The 23,249-nt window shown below is 58.0% G+C and overlaps 2 protein-coding genes across 5 annotated transcripts in view; both read left to right on the plus strand.

Annotated features, from left to right (window-relative positions):
- Nucleotides 1–1,380: 1,380 nt before the first annotated feature.
- Nucleotides 1,381–13,239, plus strand: OPN4 (opsin 4). 2 transcript variants are annotated; one of them, XM_032141760.2, is made up of 11 exons: nucleotides 1,381–1,761; nucleotides 2,977–3,122; nucleotides 4,032–4,064; nucleotides 4,869–5,002; nucleotides 5,321–5,524; nucleotides 6,135–6,306; nucleotides 6,733–6,897; nucleotides 8,119–8,226; nucleotides 9,091–9,271; nucleotides 10,447–10,590; nucleotides 12,493–13,239. In XM_032141760.2, the coding sequence occupies exons 1-11, from the start codon at nucleotides 1,618–1,620 to the stop codon at nucleotides 12,529–12,531; spliced, it is 1,470 nt and encodes a 489-aa protein (XP_031997651.1). In that variant the 5' UTR covers nucleotides 1,381–1,617; the 3' UTR covers nucleotides 12,532–13,239. The 2 variants fall into 2 exon arrangements, with proteins under 2 accessions (XP_031997651.1, XP_031997660.1); XM_032141769.2 differs by lacking the exon at nucleotides 4,032–4,064 and having other exon boundaries at nucleotides 12,493–12,578.
- Nucleotides 13,240–13,518: 279 nt separating this feature from the next.
- The window catches only part of LDB3 (LIM domain binding 3), a 70,846-nt gene continuing 61,115 nt past the window's right edge, over nucleotides 13,519–23,249 (plus strand). For all 3 annotated transcript variants that reach the window (XM_032141733.2, XM_032141750.2, XM_032141740.2), the window contains exons 1-2: nucleotides 13,519–13,627; nucleotides 15,451–15,566. In XM_032141733.2, the coding sequence (XP_031997624.1) occupies nucleotides 15,474–15,566 (93 nt within the window). In that variant the 5' untranslated portion in view covers nucleotides 13,519–13,627; nucleotides 15,451–15,473. The remainder of the gene's footprint in view (nucleotides 13,628–15,450; nucleotides 15,567–23,249) is intronic.

A 23,249-nucleotide genomic window follows, 5' to 3' on the forward strand; every position in this document is an offset into this window, starting at 1 on the left:
TAGCCCGAGCAGTCCTCCCTGGAAGCCATGTGTTCAGCTTCCCTACTCTCCAGCTCCTGCTGCCTCCTCTAAGACAGGGCAAGGGGCAGGTCTGGGGTCCCCTCCACTTCTGACATCCAGTCAACTTGGATCAGGCCTGCAGGCCTGGGTGAGTTCCTGGGACTCTCCCAATGAGGTTTTAAAAAATCTTTATACTTTAAAAATTTCTGCTGGGCCCAGTGGCTCACGCCTGTAATCCCAGCACTTTGGGAAGCCCAGGTGGGTGGATCACCTGAGGTCAGGAGTTCGAGACCAGCCTGGCCAACATGGTGAAATCCTGCCTCTACTAAATATACAAAAATTAGCCGGGTGTGGTGTTGAGTGCCTGTAATCCCAGCTCCTCGGGAGGCTGAGGCAGGAGAATTGCTTGAACCTGGGAGGTGGAGGTTGCAGTGAGCTGAGATTGCACCATTGCACTCCAGGCTGGGCGACAGAGCAAGACTCTGCCTCAAAAAAAATAAAAATTAAAAAAAAACCTTTCTTATCAAAAAACAACAAAAGCCGCCTGGTGATCTGATCTCACCCTAATGCTACATCCTCTTAGTGTCTCCATCTGTGAAGGGATGACCAGCCTTGGTTCTATGCAGGGTGGCTGTGAAAATGCCATGGCTCATGGGGGCCAAACCTGGCAGTAGGGCCCACTGTGAAAAGGGTGAGGCTGGGCTGCACAGGCTCAGCTGCCCACAAACAGCTCTGGGGGCTCTTGGGATGGCTGAGGCTGTTCTTGATGAGCTCAGGGAAGAAACACAACAGAGACCGGTCAAAGGAGAGGACAGAGCCTTCTGCCCAATGTCCAGGAGCCCGAGCCCAGAAATCTCCCTTGAAACACACACTCTCACACACACTCTCTCTCACACACACACACACGCTCTCACTCACTCACACACACTTGCACACACACTCACATACACTCGCACACACACTCACATACACATTGACACCACTGTCAGCTCAGAAATCTCCCTTGAAACACATACACACTCACACACATACACATTCACGACATCATCCCAGAAGTCTCCGTTGAAACACACACTTTCACACACTCACACACACACACTCACACACACATTCACACACACATTCACGCCACCATCATCCAGAAATCTCCCTTGAAACACACACACTCACACACACATTCATGCCACCATCATCCCAGAAGTCTCCCTTGAAACACACACACACACACACACACTCACACATACACATTCACGCCACCATCATCAGACCTTTGTAGATAGACACCCAGGGACCTTGGTCCGAGTGAGCTGGAGGCATGGGGCGACTGAGCATGTGCAGCTCCCGCACCTCTATATAAAGATGGGGATGGACTCTGTGGCTGTGAGTCACCGTAATTGCGACACTCACTCCTTTGCGCTTCACCAGACACAGAGCAACCGCCAGCCCCAAGAGCAGCTCCAGGCTGGATCTGCGCCGGACACAGGAGAAAGCAGCAGGCAGGCTGAGCAGGGGTGCTGAGGATGGAGGAAAGTTGGGAGGCTGAGCACAGCTGAAGTCCTGAGCTCCCTGTGCCCTTGACTTCTCTGTGGGCTCAAGCAAGGACCATCCCAACTCAGGATGAACCCTCCTTCGGGGCCAAGAGTCCCGCCGAGCCCAACCCAGGAGCCCAGCTGCATGGCCACCCCAGCCCCACCCAGTCAGTGGGACAGCTCCCAGAGCAGCATCTCCGGCCTGGGCCAGCTTCCATCCACCAGTCCCACGGTAAGCCTGGGCGAGCATGTGCATGCACAGAGCCTTCCCTGACCCCTTCCTGGTCCCCTCCTGGCCACACGCAGGGCCTTTGACAGGGAGATAGAAAAGATCTGAACTCTGCTGTGGGGCCTTGAGCCATTACTGGACCTCTCTGAGCCCGCCTCCGATAAACAGGCCGATAGAGGAGGGTGCAGGCAATGGAAAACATTCAAGGAACAGAAAGGCCAGCCCTGAGGACAAGGGGCTGGAATGGCCAGACCTGTCTTTGGCTGCACTCATTCCTTTCAGAGGTTGCTTGGATGCCCCATGGAGCCCTCCAGGGAGGAGGGCACACCCTGGGCCTCTGGATCCGCCAAGCCCACAGTGAAGCCTTGGGTGCCTTCTGCCACCTCCATCATCCTAGCCCAGGCCCAGGGCCATATTCCATCAACACCACTGCTACCTGGGGAGGGCTGAGGGCACCCTCAGGACCTGGGGATGCTGGACCAGGTGCTGGACAGGATGGGAAGGCTCCGGTAGCTATAGGGGCCACTGGGGCAGGACAGAGACCAAGCCACCCTCTCTTCCCCAGAAAGGGGTTAGGGTGGGAGGAGTCTTTAAATCCCTTTGTCCTGACCTGATATGGTTATGACCTCCCTTCAGTGACCCTGGGAGGCCTAAGCTTTCTTTCTAAAGGGAATTCCCTTCATTTTCATGCCAGGCATCAAGGTCAGCTGTACCCAGTTATGCTATGGGGTAATGCAGCTTCTCCTCTAAGGCTCAGTAGGGGATGGGACTCTCGAGAGGGGCTCCACCCGACTCCCCACCCCAGCATCTAGAGGCCTCAAACACTGTCTTGGGCCCTCTGGCTGGAGTCCATACTGCAGGCAGGGATGCACCCAGGATTTGGCTCTGTCTTCTGCCTAAGGAAAGATAGAGTGACCCAGGCCATGTCCCTGCTTGCCAGGCACATGTCTGTCTGTCCTACCAGCCTCCAGCAGATTATCTGAGCCCACTCCTAGAAGGCCCCTGTGCCATGTTCTAGGAGCTTGGGCTAGACTTTAGAAAGGACCTGCACTTCCATTATGCTTTTGGCCACTTGCGAGCTGTGTGTGCAACTGGCTTTGCCACTCTGAGCCTCAGTTTTCCCACCTGCCCTGTTGAGAATCCTAACTCTTCCTTCTCAGGACTATTTGAAGGTGACAAGGGATAATGTGATTCCCTCGTTTCTCTGTCTTTCTGCAGGCAGCTGGGACTCGGGCTGCTGCCTGGGTCCCCTTCCCCACGGTTGATGTTCCAGACCATGCCCACTATACCCTGGGCACAGTGATCTTGCTGGTGGGACTCACGGGGATGCTGGGCAACCTGACGGTCATCTATACCTTCTGCAGGTGCCTGGTTGGTGGTGCTGGGCCCAGGGCACTGAGGGTGGCAGCCATGCAGACAGGGAAGAACATGCAAGCAGGAATGTTGGCTCTTGCTCTGGCCAGGGCACTGTTGAGGCTAGGCAGAGAGAGCAGGGCCATGCCTTCGATGATCTCAGGCCCAGACCTTCCTCAAGGTCATGGAAAGGGCCAAAAATGGTCTAGGGAGACTTGCCTGACTGGCACTAATTGAGACCCAGGTGCATCCTCTGTAGAGGGTGTGTGTGCCCAGAGTATGTGGGTCTATAACCATTCTGCCCTGCTCTCAGTGCACCTCTGCCATCACCTGCCGCAGAGAGCATCCTCCCCCTGCCTTGAAGAGCAGCTCTAGGCCAGGCGCGGTGGCTCCCGCCTGTAATCCCAGCACTTTGGGAGGCCAAGGCGAGCAGATCACCTGAGATCAGGAGTTCAAGACCAGCCTGGCCAATGTGGTGAAACCCCATGTCTACTAAAAATGCAAAAATTAGCCAGGTGTGGTGGTGTGCACCTATAATCCAAGCTGCTCAGGAGGGTGAGGCAGGAGAATCACCTAAACCTGGGAGGCGGAGGTTGCAGCGAACCGAGATCATGCCACTGCACTCTAGCCTGGGCAACAGAACAAGACTCCATCTCACAAAAAAAAAAAAAAAAAAAAAAAAAAAAAAAAAGAGCAGCCCTGGGGACCAGGATCCTCAAGTCCCTCAAACACCCCTGACACCCACCCCCAGTGTCCCTCTCCATCTGCCCCCCTTCCTGGCTCAGTGGCTGAGACAGGCAGGTGGAGAAGGGAACCCAGGCTGCAGGGCCACACAGCCCCCTGGCTCTCCCGCCTGCCAGCTGAAGGACTGGGCACCTCATTTCTCCTCCTTGAGCTCACTTTTCTTTCCTGCAAAACAGAGCTGTGCTTCATGGAGTCACTGTGATGATGCAGTAAGTCCACGGATGTACGTTGCCCCACAAATGAGCCACTTACTGAGTGCTGTGCACTGGAGCAAGTCACTTCATGAGTGGGAGCATCTTGTCTGGAAAATGGGGATAATGACACCTCCCTCAGAGTAGATGCAAAGATGGATGATGACAGGAGCCGAGGCTGGTGAAAGTGCCTGGCCCAGCCATGGTGCACAGCCATCAGCTCCTCTGCCCTTTGCCATCCCCAAGGGTGAGGACTACAGAGACAGTGTGCAGGGCAGGGCCCAGGTGGGACATGACACTGGAGGGAGGGTGGGAGGGGGACCCGAGGAGGAGGGAGGCGTGAGAAGCCATGGGAAAGCACAGTCAGGGCATGCAGGAGGAGGAGCCCGGGGAGAAACCTCTAGGGAGAACTTGGCCTGGAGGGACTCAAGGAAACCAGTGAATTGGTCAAGGAGATGGTGTGAGTCGTGCAGAGGAATTTAGAGGGCGAGAAGAGGAAACGGACATGACCTAAGAACCGGCCTGTGCTGGGCCACGTCTCAGGTTTTGGAGAGAAACTGCCACCTGCTTCACTCTGAGGGAGCCGTCTTGGGGTCCTCACTCAGCAGACACTGCTGGGTTCAACAGCTGCTTGGCTGGTCCCTGCCAGACAGTGGGATAGCTCTGTGGCCCGGCAGCTCGTGCCTGTTTGCTTGCCCATGTGCGTGTGCATGTGTGAGTGTGTGGCACGTGTGTGCACATGCGTCCTTGAGGGGTGTGGGAAGCTCTCCATAGCTCTGGAGGTGTCAGGAAGCACCTCCTAACAGCTTCTGATCCTCCCAGGAGCAGAGGCCTCCGGACACCTGCCAACATGTTCATTATCAACCTCGCAGTCAGCGACTTCCTCATGTCCTTCACCCAGGCCCCTGTCTTCTTCACCAGTAGCCTCTATAAGCAGTGGCTCTTTGGGGAGACAGGTAGATGCTGGAGCTCCCTTTTGCTGGAGGGAAGAGGAGGGTTTTGACCTGGGGATGCCCTCGATGGAGGGTGGCCCAAAGGAGGTGATTTGCTGCTCCTGGGCAGAGAGTGGGTAGCTGCCCTCAGTCCTGTGAGTAAGCAAGAAGGGAAGATGCAGTGTTGGTCCTAAGGCCTCTGCCAGCCTTGACCACATGTGGCAGGTGGAGGGGGTGGAGTGTGCTCAGTCCTGCCCTTCCTGTGAGGTGAGGGCCAGAGCAGAGTCTACTCCGTCCCCAGACCCTCCTCCCCAGGACTCAGAGCAGGGGCTGTGCCCACAGGCTGCGAGTTCTATGCCTTCTGTGGAGCTCTGTTTGGCATTTCCTCCATGATCACCCTGACGGCCATCGCCCTGGACCGCTACCTGGTAATCACACGCCCGCTGGCCACCATTGGTGTGGCGTCCAAGAGGCGTGCGGCATTTGTCCTGCTGGGCGTTTGGCTCTATGCCCTGGCCTGGAGTCTGCCACCCTTCTTTGGTTGGAGTAAGTGGGCTGCTGGAACTGGAAGGGGGGCAGATGGGCTGGGAGGGGCACATTCAAGGGGAAGTAGGTGGACTTGGGTCAGTCAGCTGACGGGGGCAGGGGTGCCCAGGAGCTACCTGAGCCTCAGGTCAGATGGACATTCAGGGGATGTGACTGGCAGCAAGGGAAACTGACACTGCTCCATCAGGGGCCAAAGGATCTCCTGGGCAACTGATCCCAAAACACAAAGGCTTTCTGGGTGGGGCAAAGTGACAGGTACTTCTGATGCTGTGTCAGACTAGGCAGGGGGCTAGAGTGTGAGGCCTCTGAAGGTGGAAGGGTGGAGAGCAAGGTAGTAGCCCTCCTGGGGCAAGACCAGGCCTCTGGCTGAAGCCCTGGCAAGCACAACCTTGAAGTTATGGTGAGCTTTCTGCTCAAATCTAGCAGGAATGGGAGGCAGTGGGCTTTGCAGGCCATCCCAGTTCCCTCCAGCTTCCTCACTGCAAGGGACAGGGCCAGGTCAGGGCCAGGGCTGTGTACGAGGACCCGAATGCCACATACAAAGCTCCTGCCAGATAAGGAGTCCTGGTCAGTGCCGCCCCGAAGGCTGAGCACCTGCCCTGGCTCCCAGGTGCCTACGTGCCCGAGGGGTTGCTGACATCCTGCTCCTGGGACTACATGAGCTTCACGCCGGCCGTGCGTGCCTACACCATGCTTCTCTGCTGCTTCGTGTTCTTCCTCCCTCTGCTTATCATCATCTACTGCTACATCTTCATCTTCAGGGCCATCCGGGAGACAGGACGGTAAGAGCTGAGCATGGAGCGGGGCTACAGGAGGGGGACCGGCCCCTCGGCCATGCAGCCCCTGCCCCACCACTCACACCTGCACCAGCCTACCAGAGCATGCCCAAGGGGTGAAGGCAGGCTGAGCACGTGATTATGGGGCAGCGGTGTCTAGGGGAGCCTCAGGAGACAAGGGCTTCCGGGGCGGGCTTTTCGGCATGGCCGAGGGAGCAGAGAAGGCACACAGAATCAAGAGGGAGTGGGGGGCGGCTGAGACCTCATGTCACAGAAAACTTTCTGGAAGTCAGGGCTGCCTGCACTGGAAGGAATGACACTCTCCCAAGTGCCCCGCAAGGATAGTCCAGGGAGGCTCCCCAACAGCAGCTGTGACCCTGGTGCTCACTACCACCCGACTAGGGTCAGACCTGGGCGATGCGTCCTTCCTAGGGCTCTCCAGACCTTCGGGGCCTGCAAGGGCAATGGCGAGTCCCTGTGGCAGCGGCAGCGGCTGCAGAGCGAGTGCAAGATGGCCAAGATCATGCTGCTGGTCATCCTCCTCTTCGTGCTCTCCTGGGCTCCCTATTCCACTGTGGCCCTGGTGGCCTTTGCTGGGTAAGCAGTGGCTAAAGGGTTGGGGAAGAGGCTGAAGGGGTGGGGGCAGGAGCAAGTAGCTTGGGCAGCTTCTCCTTCCCAGCCCAACCCCAGCCAGCCATCTTCACAGCCTAAGACCAGTTTCACAGCTTATTCTCTCCCTGGGTAAAGTGCCCAGGCCCGGGGTGGGTAGGGGGCCACCTAGTTCCTGGAAGCACCAGGGCACATGCAGAGGAGCTCTGGGCCCCACAAAGCTTTGGGCGGACAGCCTGCCAGCCCCCTTTGGAACACACAGTTCCTCTTGAGGTCTCCTCCCTCTCTGCCTGGGCTGTGGTCACATGACCAGAGGTGCTGCCCATCTCCAGGAATGGGTCGCTGAGAGCTGCCCTTCTAGTCCTTTGTGGCTAGAGTCTGGGGATTGTGACATCTGCAGCAGCACAGATGCAGGCTCAACATCAGAAGTGTTTTTGAGAAGTGAAGGCTATTAAACCCTGGAAGTGTTTAGATAGGAGACCTTCTTGTGGAGGAATGGCCTGGTCCCACCAGGGCCCTACTGTGGGGTTTCTCTACAATAGCCAGGGCAAGAGTGGGCATCATGGTTGGGGTGGGGTGTGAGAAGAGCTAGGCAGAGGGTCTGAGGGCCAGAGTCACCGGGGCGAAGTGGAGTATCGCCAGAAGCACAGGCTCCAAGGAACGGTGGACCTGGGAACCTCCACCCCAAATTCGGCACATCTTCCTTCCAGAGCCACACGCTCAACCACCCACTGCTCCCTCCTACTCACTCAGATCAGAATTCTCCTGGCATAGGCCAGGCATGGTGGCTCACACCTGTAATCCCAGCACTTTGGGAGGCCAAGGCAAGTAGATTACCTGAGGTCAGGAGTTCGAGATTAGCCTGGCCAAAATGGTGAAACCCCGTCTCTACTAAAAACACAAAAATTAGCCAGGTGTGGTGACGGGCGCCTGTAATCCCAGCTACTCTGGAGGCTGAGGCAGAAGAATTGCTTGAACTCAGGAAGCAGAGGTTGCAGTGAGCTGAGATCACGCCACTGCAACTCCAGCCTGGGCGACAGAGCAAAAATAAAAAAATTATCCTGGCACTGCCAATTCCTTCCTACGGGGCTGACTTAGCTGTGCTGGTTTGGGCCGGATTAGGATTTGGGCTTTGGCAGGGCCTGGCCCAGAAGAGAAGGTGCGTCAGGAGGGCCAGCTAACTTGGGGACCACACCTTCTCTGTCCTAGGTACGCACACGTCCTGACACCCTACATGAGCTCGGTGCCAGCCGTCATCGCCAAGGCCTCTGCAATCCACAACCCCATCATTTACGCCATCACCCACCCCAAGTACAGGTGTGGCTCTTTTCCAGAACCCCACACCTTGGCCTCCAAGGGCCTGGCCTGCAGATGGGGGCAGAGGCCACTACCTTTCCTGTCTCTTGTATGTGTGTTGGATGGGGGCCACCAGCAGCTGGGAGTGGCCAGTAACACTGAGTGGGGTCTGGGGTTGGTGTGCCTCCCTCCCCTGCCCCAGCTTCCCAGGGGTCACGGTGTGGAGGGAGGTCAGGGTTCCCTGGGCAGTGTCCAATCCTAACTATGGGACCTTCAGACCCGGGGTGTAGGGCAGCCAGGACAGCCCTGTGAATTTAAGCACCCCCCTGCCCCACCCTCCCCGATAGTGTCATCCTGAAGAGATCACAGCAGGGAGAGCTCAGCTCTGCTCCCAGGGCCTGGCAGGAGCCTGGGGTGGCTCTGGGCCAGTATGCGTGCTGATAGCAACTCGGAAAGGCCGCTTCTCCCTTAGCGCTTCCTTTTGCCTGGTGGTGTCGGTCACTCACCACCTTCCCAAGGCCAGTGGCAGGCCTGAGCCCATCCAGCACAGAGGCTGCTCCGGAGTCTCCCTGGTCTCCATTACCAGAGATGTGGCTTGAGCCAGCCACTGAGGGCTGGAACCGACATCCCCAGGCTCTCCCTGCATGCCCACCACCCAGAATCTCTCTGTCCCTCCCACCAGCCCTATGAGCCTGTCAATCTCCCCACCCAGCGTCTGACTTTCTGTCCTCATCACCTGCCATGGTTCCCAGGGTCTGAACCTCCCCATTTCCCCAGAGGCTCTCGGTCACCGCATGTTAGGCCTATACCAGCCTGTGCATCCATCCCCTCCCCTGCATCTGTCTGCCCATCCCCTGGCCCTAATCAGATGTGCGGCCCCTGCAGGGTGGCCATTGCCCAGCACCTGCCCTGCCTGGGAGTGCTGCTGGGTGTATCACGCCGACACAGTCGCCCCTACCCCAGCTACCGCTCCACCCACCGTTCCACACTGATCAGCCACACCTCCAACCTCAGCTGGATCTCTGGACGGAGGCGCCAGGAGTCCCTGGGCTCAGAGAGTGAGGTGGTAAGGATGCTGGGCCCTAGCCAGCTTGTGCCTGGCCATCCCTTCCTCAGGCAGCCCTGGGGCTCTGGGGAAAACATAGGCCCTGGCAGAGCTGCCTCTGAGACTCAGGGACCCTGAGGACGCTGGCACCCTGGCAGGAAGAGCCCCTCCCAACACCCCCATGGATTTCATAATCCTCCCTGATAGGCAGGGGCACCAGGGCCAGAGAGGGGATGGTTTGGGGGTTCCCAGGAGCGGGTCCAGGATTGAACACAGGTCTTCCAACTCCAGGCCATCCTTTTCCATGCTGACACTCTCCCAGCCTGAAGAGATCAGCACATCTGGCCCTAGATAGGGCTCCAGAGAGACAAGGCAGGAGTTAGCTTGGAGCTCCTTGCTCCTCAGCATTAAGCCCCCTCCTCCTGGGAGCCTTGAAGAGCTCACCAGATGGTCATGGGCCCTGGAGATGGGAGATGTGGCTTTGAGCCTCAGCTTACCATGTGCTCACTGTGGGAGCCTGGGCAGGTCACTTCCCCCCTCTGAGGCTCCACATCCTCCTCTGAAAGGGAAAACAGGCTTCTCAGATCAACGCTGGCCAGGTGTGCCCAGGGATGGGTGTCAGCCCTCCTTAGGGCCTGCAGCTCTGCTGCCCCTAGATGTCCCCAGGAAAGCTCCGTGCACCACCAGCTACTGTTCCCGCCACACTTGGCCTCCTCCTTAATTCTACCTACAGAGCCCTCTATGGGCCTCAGCAAGACTGCCGACTGACCGGCCAGAGATCTCCTCCCACTGCCCGAATCCCCGGGGGTCTCAGTTGAGGGACTGAGAGAGGAGCTGTCAGGGGTCCCTCCTGTAAACCACTGTAGTGAACAACAAGGAGAAATCTAATCTGTTAATGGAGGCCTAGACCCTTGTGAAGACCACCCATCTATTCAAAAATATAAATAGCCACTTGCTTAGCAAGGTGTGCCGGTGTGCAGATGTGGAGCAAACCTGCACACACATACACACGCCCTAGCACAGGCACGCACAATTTACGGGGTTTATTTGGTGACCAGCAACCGTGCAAATGGTGTCAGGGGCCTCCCGCAATGAATACCTGTTGGGAGGATGGAGGAGGGCCTGGTGGGGTAAGAGCAGGAGCAAAGCTACGGACTGTCCCTCTCACCTCACAGTCATTCTCTCACCTCCCCCAGGGCTGGACACACATGGAGGCAGCAGCTGTGTGGGGAGCTGCCCAGCAAGCAAATGGGCGGTCCCTCTACGGTCAGGGTCTGGAGGACTTGGAAGCCAAGGCACCCGCCAGACCCCAGGGGCAGGAAGCAGAGACTCCAGGGAAGGTGACTGGGCCCGGTACCTGCCAATCCATAAAGGGGTGGTGGTTAGGGGCCAGTAGCCCAGGAAAGGGAGACTTGTTCTCATGGGCAGGGGCGATGCCCTCCAGGAATCACCTGCTCCCAGCACCTCCCAGCTTTTCCTTGTCCCCCTGGGGGTCTCTGTGACTCTGAGATGCTCTGAGCAGGGCCTGCATGTGGTCTGCATGTGTGTGTGTGTGTGGGTGTGAGATCATGCAATTCTGACTCTGCATGGTGCTGTTGGCTGTGCTGTGCCATGATAAGAGTACATGTGTGTGTTGATGAGGCTAGGAGGTCTGCAGCCGGCAGAGCATAGCTCGAGCGTGTGTGTGGCCATGCGCCCGGCACATGCTCTGTCACTGTAGCGCCTGGCACATGCTCTGTCACTGTAACACCCAGTGACACGTGACTAAGCATGCCCCAATGTGTCTGCTTTAAGCTGTGCATGTGACTGAGTCTGGGTGGTATGTGCCTCTCTGTGTGACTGCGAGGTTGGACATACCTGGGGAGGAAGGGGCTGTAAGCTGTGGATGTGCTCACCATAAATGCCCTAAGATCAGGATGTCACCCGGAATACTTGTGGCTATTAAAAGAAGGCCAGCTGTCGGCCCAAGTGCCTATGGAAAGGAATGTCGATGGCGATTAGAGAAGGCCATATTCTGGAACACTGGAAATGTTGTGTGCACAGGCGCCCAGGCAGTCCTTTGCCCCAGCGGACAGCTCCCCATCTGCCCCTCCTGTCACACCCACACAACACCCCCAGCTCAGCTCCTGGGCTCTCTCCAGCTTCCCTAGCTTGTCCAAGGCCAAAGGCACCTTCCTGCCTGCCTTCCTTCCTGAGTGCCGTGCCCCTGTGCATCCAAGAACGAAAGCCCTGGGCTGTACCTGCAGTCCGGGAGCCTCAGCCTCCCTCAGCATTCCCCACGGGGGCACCACCCCCTGTCCTGGAGTCCAGGCACTGTGCATGCCATAAACGCCAGAACAAAGGCCTGGCAGTGACCCCCAGGCTGGCCAGGCACTGAGGAAAGACACAGTGCCTGTCTTGGAGGGATAGGCTGGGGTGGGGTGCTGGGCAGCCATCAACAATCACCAAACACATGTGATAAGCACTGCCATCGAGGTGTGAGCACGCAGGGTACTGAAAGCAGAGGCAAGTCCCTGAGGCTCCCCAAGAAGGTAGAGGTGAAGCAGGGATCTGCAGGCAGCAGGGGTGGGGAGTGGGGGGAGCACTGAGCTGTCCAGGATGAGGATACAGCCTGGGTGACTGTGCAAACACAGGGGCACAGGGGAGGGAGCTCAATATGTCCTGGAACAGGATGTCTCTCTGTGACCCTGGGAGCAGCGAGAGGGACCCTGGGGATTGGCAGTGGGGGACATAGGAGAAGGGAAGAGGGGCCGGATGTGGTAAGGGCAGTGGGAAGGCCCCATCAGGGACTGGCTTAGGTGTCTCCAGACCTGACCTGGGGACAGGAAGCCCTGGGAGGGGTTGGTTAGCTTTGCAGGGTGAAGATCAGAGAAGGAAGTGCTGCAGGGCAGGCAAGGAATGACCCATTTAAGGACAGCAGGAGCGGGAGTGATGCCAGAGTCTCCACATGTGGAGGAGAGGAGAGGATTGGATGGTGGGGGTGAGGATGTGTTCAGTTGTGACCCCAGGAGTCAAGAGCCCGGGGAGCATCGCAGGAGATGCTCTGCAGGCAGCGTTAGGTGTTACTGGCTCCTACTCTGGGATGTGGACTCTGGGAAGGCCCATCCCTGACCCAGGACACAACCTGGCCCTTCCATGCAACCTCCCCCACCGCTCGGTGACCCAGTGTGTGGAGGGTCATCGGGAGACTGCCCCCAGTGAACTGCTCCTCAGCTAAACAGATGTGTGCTGTTTGTTTGCAGACCAAGGGGCTGATCCCCAGCCAGGACCCCAGGATGTAGGACGCCCACTGGCTCTCCCTTTCTTCTGGGACACATCCAGCCCCCACACGTCTCCCTCATATACACAGACCCAGGATTACGCTGTGAGCCTGCAGGCTTTGGAAGTGGCCCTGTCACCCGTGCTGCACGGGATTTGCAGCCCCAGCCCCATGTCCCCTCTCCACACCTCAAAACTCCTGCCCCACAACGTCCTCCACACCCACTTTCCAGCTCAGCAGCCACACCCCAGGCTCAGCCTGAGGGGTGTGTGCCCAGGCCCTCCCACTTCCCCAGTCGTCTGCCTCTCCTCAAATGCTGTGTGCTGCAATTGTCCAGGCGATGACAATGGTGATGGCTCCAGAGAACACACCAGCTATTTATGAGCCTCTGCCCCCAGGCTGGGCCTGTCACTGGCATAGGAAGGCCAGCCCGGCATCTCCCACTGCCAACAGCTGAAGCCGAGCACAGACCTCCCTTTGCACGCTGGAACAGTTACTCACCTTTGGCTTCTTCCCCCCGCGTACCGTTCCACTGCGGCCCACATTCTGTGCACACGGGCATTTCCAGGCACGCTCTCGCGTAGTTACCTATCTAAATGGACACCAAACACATGCATGCACACTCTGCATCTGTGATTCGTTTCACGTAGTGGTCTAAGCTCCTCCCAGGGCTGTGTGGATATGACAGGGTATAGGAAAATAAAAAGCGGAGACAGTGTCTTCAGACAAATATGGTCTCTACCTGTTGGTGCTGCTATGGGAGAGAGAACCAGGGCCTGGCCTCTGATGCCTCCAGCAACTTCACTTCCTCTCCTCCCTCTGTCCCCACTCTTGGGACTGTCACTCTGAGGCCCACCTCAAACTGCAAGGAGTACAGCAGAGAAGGGACAAAGGCCAGGCTGGCCTCCATCCCCACTCACTCCCCAATGAGCCATTGAGCTCCGCCCAGACCATGAGTACCAGCTGCTCTCTGACTGGCTTCACGTCTCCCGAGGGAGGCAGATGGAGGGAGGCCGGCCTTCGCCTTTAAGAGCACTCTCCTGCCACCCCTCCCTTTCCCCAGAGGCAAGCTTCATCAGGCAGGAGCCAGAGGCCAGAGAGAGAGCGTGCAGCTCCAGGTACAGCCTCCCCCAGCTCCCTGGCCCTGGGGGTGGGCGCCTTCCTTCTCCCACACTGGTTATGCCCTGCTGCTGAGTCCTCCCCAGCCTGGCAGGATGGACAGACACCCCTAGGAAAGGGAATAAGGCTGGAGTTAGGGATGAATGACATGGGGCTTTGCAGAGAGGGACAGGGAGTGGTAAGGGGAAGGGACGCTGGCCATGGACTGCTGGCCTCCTGGACTGGGCTGCGTGATATAGGGTGAAGGAGGTGATTAAGCGGGGGAAAGAACACAGGTCTTTTCCTGGCTTCTTCTGCTTGATAGTTTTGTGACTTTGGGCAAGTGACAAAACAACCCTACAATATTGGTGATCCTACCTTGTACCTTGCATGTGCCAGGCCCCAGGAGTGAGGCTGGAAGCTGAGAAATGACTCACACTCAGGCCTCTACTGACTCCTCAGGGTCCAAGCCAGAGCCCTCCAAGAGGGCCAGCAAGCAGCCAACCCAGTTGCCTCCCCTGAGCCTCAGTTTCTCCAACCAAGGAGCCAGGGTGGGCCTCGATCTATCTCCAGACCACATAGGGACCTGAGGTCTTTCTTGGGGAAGGGGTTGGCCCAAAGACCACACTGGCAGAAGTCCCAAGGTGCTGAGGCCCCCATCCAGAACACGCTGTCTCTGGGGTACAGGCTGAACATGCCACACGTGCTTCCCCCTCCCTGCCACTCCTGGCCCTGTGTCTAGCAGCTGAGCAAATGGCATCTCCTCCCTTCTCCCTGCCCCCTGCCATTCCTGCACAAAGGGCACGGGGCCTGGCGTGTGGCACTGGCAGCTGGAGCTTTCCATGCTGCCGTCAAGTTTTCCAGAGCACAAATAAGACAGGAGAGCCAGGAATAACCGGCTGGGCCCCCAGAGGGTCTGGAGGGGATGGGCCTGCCTCAGACCTGCTTTCAGACCCTATGCCAAGGGGTGCAGGCAGAGGGCCAGCTGCCCAGGACCAGGGCTTTGGGAGGCTTCTGTGGCCATTGGGAGCCCATTATCTGGCATGCATCCTATAGGAATCAGCCCAGGCTCCAGTGTGACCTGGGTCCACTCCTTGTGTGACCTTGGAGAAGTCATTTAACCTCCCTGAGCTTTGTCTCCTGCGGGCCCAGGTGGCAGCTCCTCAGGATCCCAGGGAGTGAAGGGCCCATACTGAGGTTGGCTATGCCCAGAGCTGCTGCTATGATGATCACTTTTATGGCTGGACAACCCTGGGCCAGTCACAGACCAGCTAGAGGCTCAGCTCAAGCCAAGGCACTTCCAGGGCCCCACACTGGATAAAGCACAACCCCAGAATCCTGGGCAGGCACCACACGGCAGCAAAGCCCCTGCCCAAGGGAGCTCAGCCCTTGGTCTTCTGAGCAAGAGGATGGGTACCACTGGGCAGGAAGAGCGAGTGTCTACGCTCTCCAGAGGACACAGGAGCAAGGAGACCAGAGCATTCTCACCAACCTGGCCAGTCCCCCTTCCTCCCCCCTGGGGGGTGCTGGGTGCCGGACACCCCTCCCCAGGGGCTATATTAGCTGTGTGAGTCACGGTGGACCGGCTGGGAGGCCGCGGGCGGGCGGGCACAGTGTAGGGTTACAGTCCATTTATGGGCGCAGCCGAGGGCAGATATCAGTGTCGGTGGCATTCGCTCCCAGCTATTCTTAGGAGCCTCTCAAGAGCTCCACACAGCCTGGCTGGGCAGCAAGGGACAGAGCAGGCAAGGCTGGGGGGCAGGGGCAGGGGCAGAGGTGTGGACCGGGCAGGTGGAGTGCCTGAGTGCCCTCTCACTCAACCCTCTCTACCCTTTGTCTGCAGAGGCGGCCGCTGACAGCACCAGCATGTCTTACAGTGTGACCCTGACAGGGCCCGGGCCCTGGGGCTTCCGTCTGCAGGGGGGCAAGGACTTCAACATGCCCCTCACTATCTCCCGGGTGAGTGCACCCTGCCACAGCCTGGCACCCGACGGGGCGGGCACACTTGGAGGAGGGCGTGTGTGTCCGTATGTCTGTCTGTCCTTTCTGAGCCTCTCAGAAAGCAGAGCATGCCCCATTCCCTGGGACTGGCCTGGTCCTCTGGTCTCAGCCACGGCTGTTTGCTCACCGGAGCCCACCGGCCTGTTATGCATGTGAGACATCATGAGCAGGTGGTAGGTGTTTTTAGCAGAGAAGAAAATGCTGAGTTTTCAGGCAGTCAGGCAAGCAGGCAGGCAGGTAGCTGGACAGAGAGTACAGTGCCTTCCTGATCCCTTTACTGTTAGAGTGGGCTCAGGGTGCCCCCAAGCCTTGAGCATTTCCCTAGATGTGGGCAGCTGCTTTGGGAAGGGAGCATTCCCAGCATGGAGAGGGCAGGTGATGGGCAGTTGGATAGATGGACAGACAGACGGTTGACCTTGGCTGCCCAGCTGTCAGAGTGTGGGGCTGGGCTGGACTGAGTACTGGGCACCCGCTCCATCCCAAACTTGAGACATCAAGACCCTGGCTCATGGAGCTGGACACTCCTCCCCATTCACCGTGGCTGCTTTTTCTGTCTCACATTTTGTTCCCCACAAGCGCTGGGGCCTGGTGAGATGGCCCCCTGTCCTGCAATGTCTGTGATGGGGAGCAGCATGGCCTGATGCAGATGACACAGAACATCAGGGGTTGTCTGAGTAACTCTACCGCCTGGCTGGAGACAGCAACACCAGAGAGGCAGAAAGTTAGCCATGCTACCGAGGAAGCACTCCAGGAGCAGGGACTGATGGGGGAACAGCCCCTAGACTGTAGTAGGCACTCCCTCAGTATCTGCCAAACAAAGACACTCCCCAGCAAGGCACTGGTAGACCCAGGGCTGAAGGCCACAAGGCTCAGGGTGAACTGTGAGGCATACAGGGCAAGCACAACCCTGCCTGGTGGCTGAGCCCCTGGCTGTGCTGTTCTGGGCACAAGGCAGGAGGGGGAGGCCCCCAGGCTGTCACTGGAGGGTGGTGGGTAGACAGGGGTATCTGGGCTATTGCCTACCGGGGGAACAAGGGGACAGTTTCTTCTCTGGGGCCTTAGGGACTTGCCTTGGGCCTGGGGGCTGGAGGAAGGGGTTGGAGGGGAAGCACTGAAGTGGGCAAGGCCTGAAGGGGCTTGGCAGAGGGGCCAGGGAGCCTGGACAGCGGGTCAGGAGCCAACACCCCCACTGGAGGAGTAGTCTCTGTTTTCGTTCCATGGGTACTTGGGCGACCCCAGAAGTAGAAGCCCCATCCAGGGATGCCGTGAGAGGCTTATAATAACCATAGAGGCCACATGCTTCTAGAGGGGGTGCTGGCCTGGCTCTGGCACAGGGAACAGGCCCTGCCCTCCATCCTTCAGTTGGAGATGTGGCTTATTCTAACCCGGAGACTCCACCCCTCCAGATCTACTGCCCTGGAGACCACAGGGTCCTGGACACCCACAGCCTTGCACACTTTGCATGAGGTGGCGATCTGTGGGCATGTGAGCCCCAGTGGATTTCCCACTGCTCTTTCCCACAGCTCCCCACCCCCACGCTTGCAAGACTCCTTCCTGTATAAGGTGGAGCCTCTGTGTGCTCTCTCATGGGCCCTGTGGCTTCCCCTGCCTGGGACTGAGCCCACATCTCCCCCAGCTCCACCATCTCGAGGCCTCCTGCTGGTGCTCCCTGCCCTAACCCTACGGGTGCAAATTGGCCACTGGGCTCAGTGGCACTCAGGATAGCCAATGACCTCACCCAGGGTCTATGTGCCACCTGGCCCTGGCCAGCCAGGGGCTTAAATGGCAGCCCAGAAGCCTTAAGCTAGATAGCAGGAGGAATGTCCTTACTCCAGGGAGGGGGTATGCAGGGATGTGCTGGATCCAATGACTGGGGGGATTTTTAAAAATAGAACCCGAAGCTCAGGCAGGGCATTGGGGGATGGGCATGATATGGCCTCTCGGCTTCCTTTAGGGGCATACCCCAAATCACCTAAGCCGTGGAGCAGGCTGGACTGGGTACTGGAGCCTTCCCCAGGGCTTGGAGCCTCCTGAGAAATTTTGGTGGTAGGCTGCTGATAGCCTGGGCTTGTGTCCTGGTTCAGTGCCGCTGGCAGGGCAGGCCTTGTGGACACAGCCCTGCCATCCCACCAGGGCTGTAGGATTTACTGCCGGGGCTCGCAGGGCCCTTCTGCACCAGGGACATCCCCCTACCGGGGAGGCACAGCCAGAGCTCTCTGGAGGAACCCCACTCCCACCCCAGCCAGGACCTGAGCCTGTGCCATAGGGTACCAGAGGCAAGAGTGTGTGACCCTGTGGGGTGGGCAGGCAGGCGAGGCTGGGATCGTTACCTCGCTTCAGAGCCTGGCAAACTGAGGCTCGAGTTTGCTCACAGGACAGGGATGGCCATGGGTGGATCTCCTGTATCCTGTCACCCCTAACTCCCATGCTGGCCTGCTCATCCCTCTAACTGGGACTAATAGAGAGGCACTGGGGAGGGCCTGTCCCCTCTCAGCTGCAGGTGTGTGCTGCAGCTCCTCCTGGAAGGACACAGGCCACCTGCAGTCTGGGTGATGGCTCCCAGGGGCTCATGGCAGCAACCTTGGGGCAGCAGCAGCCCCTCAAGGCCTCCCTTCAGAGGGTCTCCGCTTGCAGACCCACAGAGAAGGGGGTTCAAGAGGGAGACTGGGAAAGGAGGGTGGTGGGGAAATGCCTTTATTTATCCTGGACAGGTGTGGCTGGGCCTGCAACATGAGCTGCCCTTTCACCCTACCCCAGCCAGTTCTCCAGGAAGTAGGGAAGGGGGAGCAGCCCAGAGAGGGAGCAGCTCCAAAGGCCTCTGCCCTGGCAGCTGGCCAGAGGCTGGGGCCATGGTCTGGGGTCTCACCTCTTCATGCCTCTCATGCCCCCGCCTTGGGGAAGAGGAGTATGCTTTGTTAGGCTCTGCTGCTCTCAGCTGTGTCGCCTCAGAAGTCTGTTTACCTGCTCAGCCTCAGTTTTTCTCACCCTCAAAATGGGGATAGCGGGCCGGGCGTGGTGCCTCATGCCTGTAATCCCAGCACTTTGGGAGGCCGAGGGGGCAGACCACTTGAGGTCAGGAGTTTGAGACCAGCCTGGCCAACATGGTGAAACCCTGTCTCCACTAAAAATACAAAAATTAGCCAGGTGTGGTGGCTCATGCCTATGATCCCAGCTACTCAGGAGGCTGAGGCAGGAGAATAGCTTGAACCCAGGAGGCAGAGGCTGCAGTGAGCTGAGATCGCACCACTGCACTCCAGTCTGGGGGGACAGAATGAGACTCCATCTTAAAAATAAATAAATAAATAAATAAATAAACAAATAAAATGATGCCTTCCACACCTGTGAGAGCTCTTTCTAACAGGCACTTGTGAAAACTCTCCACCTGTTGTCTACCGGGACTGGTTGTGAGACTGGTGGAGTCGGGGGCTGAGCCTGGGCCCAGGAGGGGCCTGCCTGTCTACTAGAAGCCCTCTGTTCCTAGGGCCTCAGCCACCCCGCCTGCAGGCTCACCTGGAGCACCAGCTCAGAGGCCTCTTCTCTATGGATTTCGGTTCCAGTATTTATCAGACTCTCCCAGCTGTGGTGGGAACATGCTGAGGACAGGGTCTCTGGGGAGAGGAAGGGGGACAGGCTGAGACTATTCTGGGGTAGCTGTGCCGGCAATTCCTGGAATTTCGGGGCCACTGGAGCACGCAGTGCTGTTTCTTGGGCAGCTCTTAGCAGTGCTGACAGGCCATGCTGTTTATAGCTGCACTGAAGGTCAGGCAAGCCTCCGAGGGCTTCTGTGGGGCTGGCAGGGGCCTCCCCACAACATCCATCTATCAACAAGGGAAGATAAGCGGCCAGAGGCTCAGAGGCTCCCGGCTGGGGAATGCATTCTTAGAAGTCCCCAAGGCCAGGTCCTCCCTGCCGCTCAGAACTGCATCTAACTCTGTTAGTCATCCAAAAGGAGAGCACATGAGGCTGGTTGGGTCCTGGGGAATGAATTGGACCCTTGGAGGCCCCCAGGCCAGGACACGTGCAAGGGCAGGTGCATGAGCAGCCCCAGGGCTCCAGGGCTATAGGTATTGTGGGGTAGCCAGTGTCAGGACTGCAGGGCTGTCTGAGAAAGGCTGGGCCAGGCTCTGCTGGGGGCTAGCTCCCCAATTCCCTGAGTCTCCTTACCTTTCTACATGGTCCCCTCTCATCCAGAGGCTGCCCCTGACTGCAAAGACCCTCCCCCACACCGAGCCCTCCCACCCCCAAACACAGCTTTGGCACCCCTTTGGGACCAGGCTCCACCTCTGCCCAGGAACCATCCTTGGACACAAGAATGGGCCTTGCTGGGGGCCCTTGAGAGCCAGTGCCCATGAGGGCATTTTACTGGCCACACCCAAGACCCAAGTGGAACTGTGGACCTGGACAGGAGGAGGAGAGGCAGGAGAGACTCAAGAGACACTTGAGGAAAGCCAGGGGAGGTGTGGTCAGCTAGAGAGGGGGCAGTGACCCATGGCTTTGGACACAGAAGGTCACTGATATGCGTGGAATAGCGGGGCCAAAGGCAGACAGCTGTGTGTGAGCAGGTGGGAGGCAGTGGCAGTGGGGGCGGGATGTACGGGTCACTTCTTGGAGGAGTCTGGAGGTACAGAAAGGAGACATGACAGGAGCCAGTTGGAGCCACCCAGGCAGGCAGGGAGAGGCTTTTTGAGCATTGAGGAGACTCCAGCTTATTTATCGGCCAGGGTGGAGTTGGGGAGTGGGTCCATGGGGAGACAGAAGGTTCCAGTGAGAGGGTGAGCACGAGCAAAGCCCCAGGGGAGGCCAGATGGGAAGGCAGCAGAGCAGGACAAGACAGTAATTTAATCATACAATGAAAATGCACTTTGTCCCACCTGCCCCAACCCAGGCAGGCAGCCTGGGAGTGTGGGGATGGGGAGCTGCTGAAACTTGCACCCTTCCTACTTATCTGCCACCTGCCCCAGCCTCCACCCACCACATCTACACTGGCAGATCTAGAAGAGGAGGAAGGCAGGGGCCTGCCTGGTTTGAACACCGGGAGTGAATGATGGCCAGAAACATCTGCAGAGCCCAGCTGCTCTCTCTGCTGCCAGGGAACTGGGGAAATAGGAGTCGACGGCATGGGTGCGTCTGAAGCCTCACTGGCGCCTTCTTTCCCTGGGCCCTGGACAGAACTTTCCTCCCCTCCCCCCAACACCCAGGCCCCTCTAGGGACAGCAGGCTGGCTCAGAACTGGTCAGTCAGGGCTGGCTCCTCAAGCTCCACCCTCTGCCAGCTGTGGATCTTGTTTCCTGTGAAGCCCGGGGATGCAGCCAGCCAGCCTCGCACCTTCTGGGGGTAGCAGATGGGGTCAGCACTGTGCCTCCTGGATTTGGAGTTTTCCTGAAACTCTCTCAGCTCTGCACCCTCCTTACATAATTCCCTGTTTAACGACATAATCCTCACAACAATCCGAGAAAGGCACTGTCATTCTCTTGACACTGGAGGGCTTGGAGGCTGGCACCGAAGCCAGGGGCCCAGCCCATACTGGCACCTGTGCTACTCCTTTGCTGCCTCCCTGCCCCCAGCCCCCAGCACTCACAAGTGGCTCTGGCACCAGCTCTCCCTGGGCTGCCCTTGGAGGCGCCCTAAGACCTTGGCCCAGCAAGGCAGAAGGGCTCCTGGGGGCAGGGGGCTGATCTTGGCCTCCAAATGCCTGCAGCCTTTCTTAGGGGCTTTGGAGACAGGAGCTCCGTGCCCCACCCTGAGGCCATTCTAGGCTGCGCCCAGGGTTGGGTTTCCAGGGTTTAGTGGGGCCCATTGGCGGGAGAAGACTGAAATGTGAAGTGGGAATGAAACGCTCATTCAAGGGAGGCATTTAAATGCTCAAAGGCAGATAGAAAGATTAAAAAGAAAAAAACCACAGCTCCAAGGATTTGGGTGCTTTGGGCCCTTTCTGAAATACAGAAAGGAAAGAGGAGGATGGAGTCAGACAAGAGAGACGTGGAAGCATCGTGCCCGGAATGCACTCTCCGTGAGCCCTGGGCTCTGGGCAAGGGTCTGAGGGTGCCCCCCTCCAACCCACCCAGGCAGGCTGCTCCTGAGGTGGGGTGAAGGCATCTGATGGCTCTTGGTCATCCATAGGGTCCCTGCCTCCATCCTGCCTGGAGCACCTCACTAGAGGAGGATATCAGCACCCCCAGCCCCCACCCTGAGGGATGTTGGACCCTACTCAGGGCAGCCAAAGGCCAGGCCAGCAGAGCCCTGACAAGCAGACACAGCTGCAGGGGAGAGGCACTGGGCAGGGGATCCAGCTCAGCCACTTCCCTCTGGTCAGAGGCTTGGCTACTGACCAGACCCTAGGAGGCTGAGCTCTCCCTTGGGAGCAAGCATACCCCTAGCCCATACCTGAGGATGAGGGAGAGCCAGGCAGGTCCAGGTGAGGGGAAGCGAGGAGACCTGGCGAGGAGGGCTGGTGCCAGCTGACCCATGCCTGTGGGAGAAAGATGTCTCTGAGGCGGCTCCAGAGGGATGACAGTCCGATAGCCCTGCAGAGGGCCCCTCTGATCTGGCCCCGGCCTCTCTTGAATATCATTCTGGTGTCCTTGCTCATGCCGTCATCATGATCTTCTGGACACAACTCCCATCTTTCCTGTCAGCGTCTCCTCTGTGACCGAGGTCACGGCTCTTCTGCGTGGGGTCTGCAATGACCCAGCCCTGCAGGGGGATGACCCCTTCTCTGTAGGTGGGCATTTGAGAGTGCCCTGCCGTGAGACAGCCTTGCTGTGGGGGTGTCCTGCTGTGGGGGAGCCCCATGAGCAGTTCACTAGGACAGAACAGACATTGCAAAATTTGCCCTGGAAAGAAGTATGCTGGTGCCTGCAACTTTCTTTGAAATGCCCGGCAAATGAGATGGATTGATAGATGTGGAGGGATGGAGTGTGATAAAGCAAAGCGAGTGAAATGTTGTGGCAGAGCCATGGTGGCGGGTGTTCAGGTGTGCACTTTAGAATGTTTTCTACTTTCTCTGCCTAGAAATCTGTCAAAATGTCTATAATAAAATGTTGGGGATCACATAGAGGAGCAGGGAAAGTTGATTTTCTGTAGGACAGGCCTGGCTGGGCAGCTCAACTTGCCCCCAGGAGTCCCCTCTCAGTCTAGAAAACTCTTTTGCTTTCCTTCGCTGATGTTGGTTTTTACCCTTTGTTCACCTCTACATTCAATGCAGCAACACACTTCTGTCATTAATAGAGGCTATGGCAATGAGTTTGGGGGTAAGGGCTATGTGTATTTTGAGAAATCTCAAGGAGCTCTAAGATGCCCCTGCAGAGCCTGGAGGGCAGGCTGGACTTTGCAAAGCAGATGCTGTGGCTTCCTGGCAGTCCAGGCGCCTCTGTTTCTGTATTGTCCTTTCCTGTCTCTGCAGATTCCAGGGCAGGGGAAGGGTCGCTGTGGGCACAAGGTGGCCAGTATTTTAAGAGGGGACCACAGGCTGGGTGTAGTGGCTCATGTCTGTAATCCCAGCACTTTGGGAGGCTGAGGCAGGCGAATCACTTGAGGTCAGGAGTTGAAGACCAGCCTGGCCAACATGGTAAAACTCCATTTCTACTAAAAATACAAAAATTAGCCGGGCATGGTGGCATGCGTTTGTGGTCCCAGCTATTG

This window comes from Hylobates moloch, unplaced genomic scaffold (genome assembly GCF_009828535.3).
Source record: "Hylobates moloch isolate HMO894 unplaced genomic scaffold, HMol_V3 SCAFFOLD_3, whole genome shotgun sequence".
NCBI classification, from domain to species: Eukaryota; Metazoa; Chordata; class Mammalia; order Primates; family Hylobatidae; genus Hylobates; species Hylobates moloch.

Coding starts and splice junctions, on each gene's coding strand:
- OPN4 (XM_032141760.2), top strand. CDS start 1,618: ATGAACCCTCCTTCGGGGCCAAGAGTCCCGCCGAGCCCAACCCAGGAG. Junction 4,065..4,868: donor GGAGTCACTGTGATGATGCA/GTAAGTCCACGG, acceptor TGATCCTCCCAG/GAGCAGAGGCCTCCGGACAC. Junction 9,272..10,446: donor TGGGCTCAGAGAGTGAGGTG/GTAAGGATGCTG, acceptor CACCTCCCCCAG/GGCTGGACACACATGGAGGC.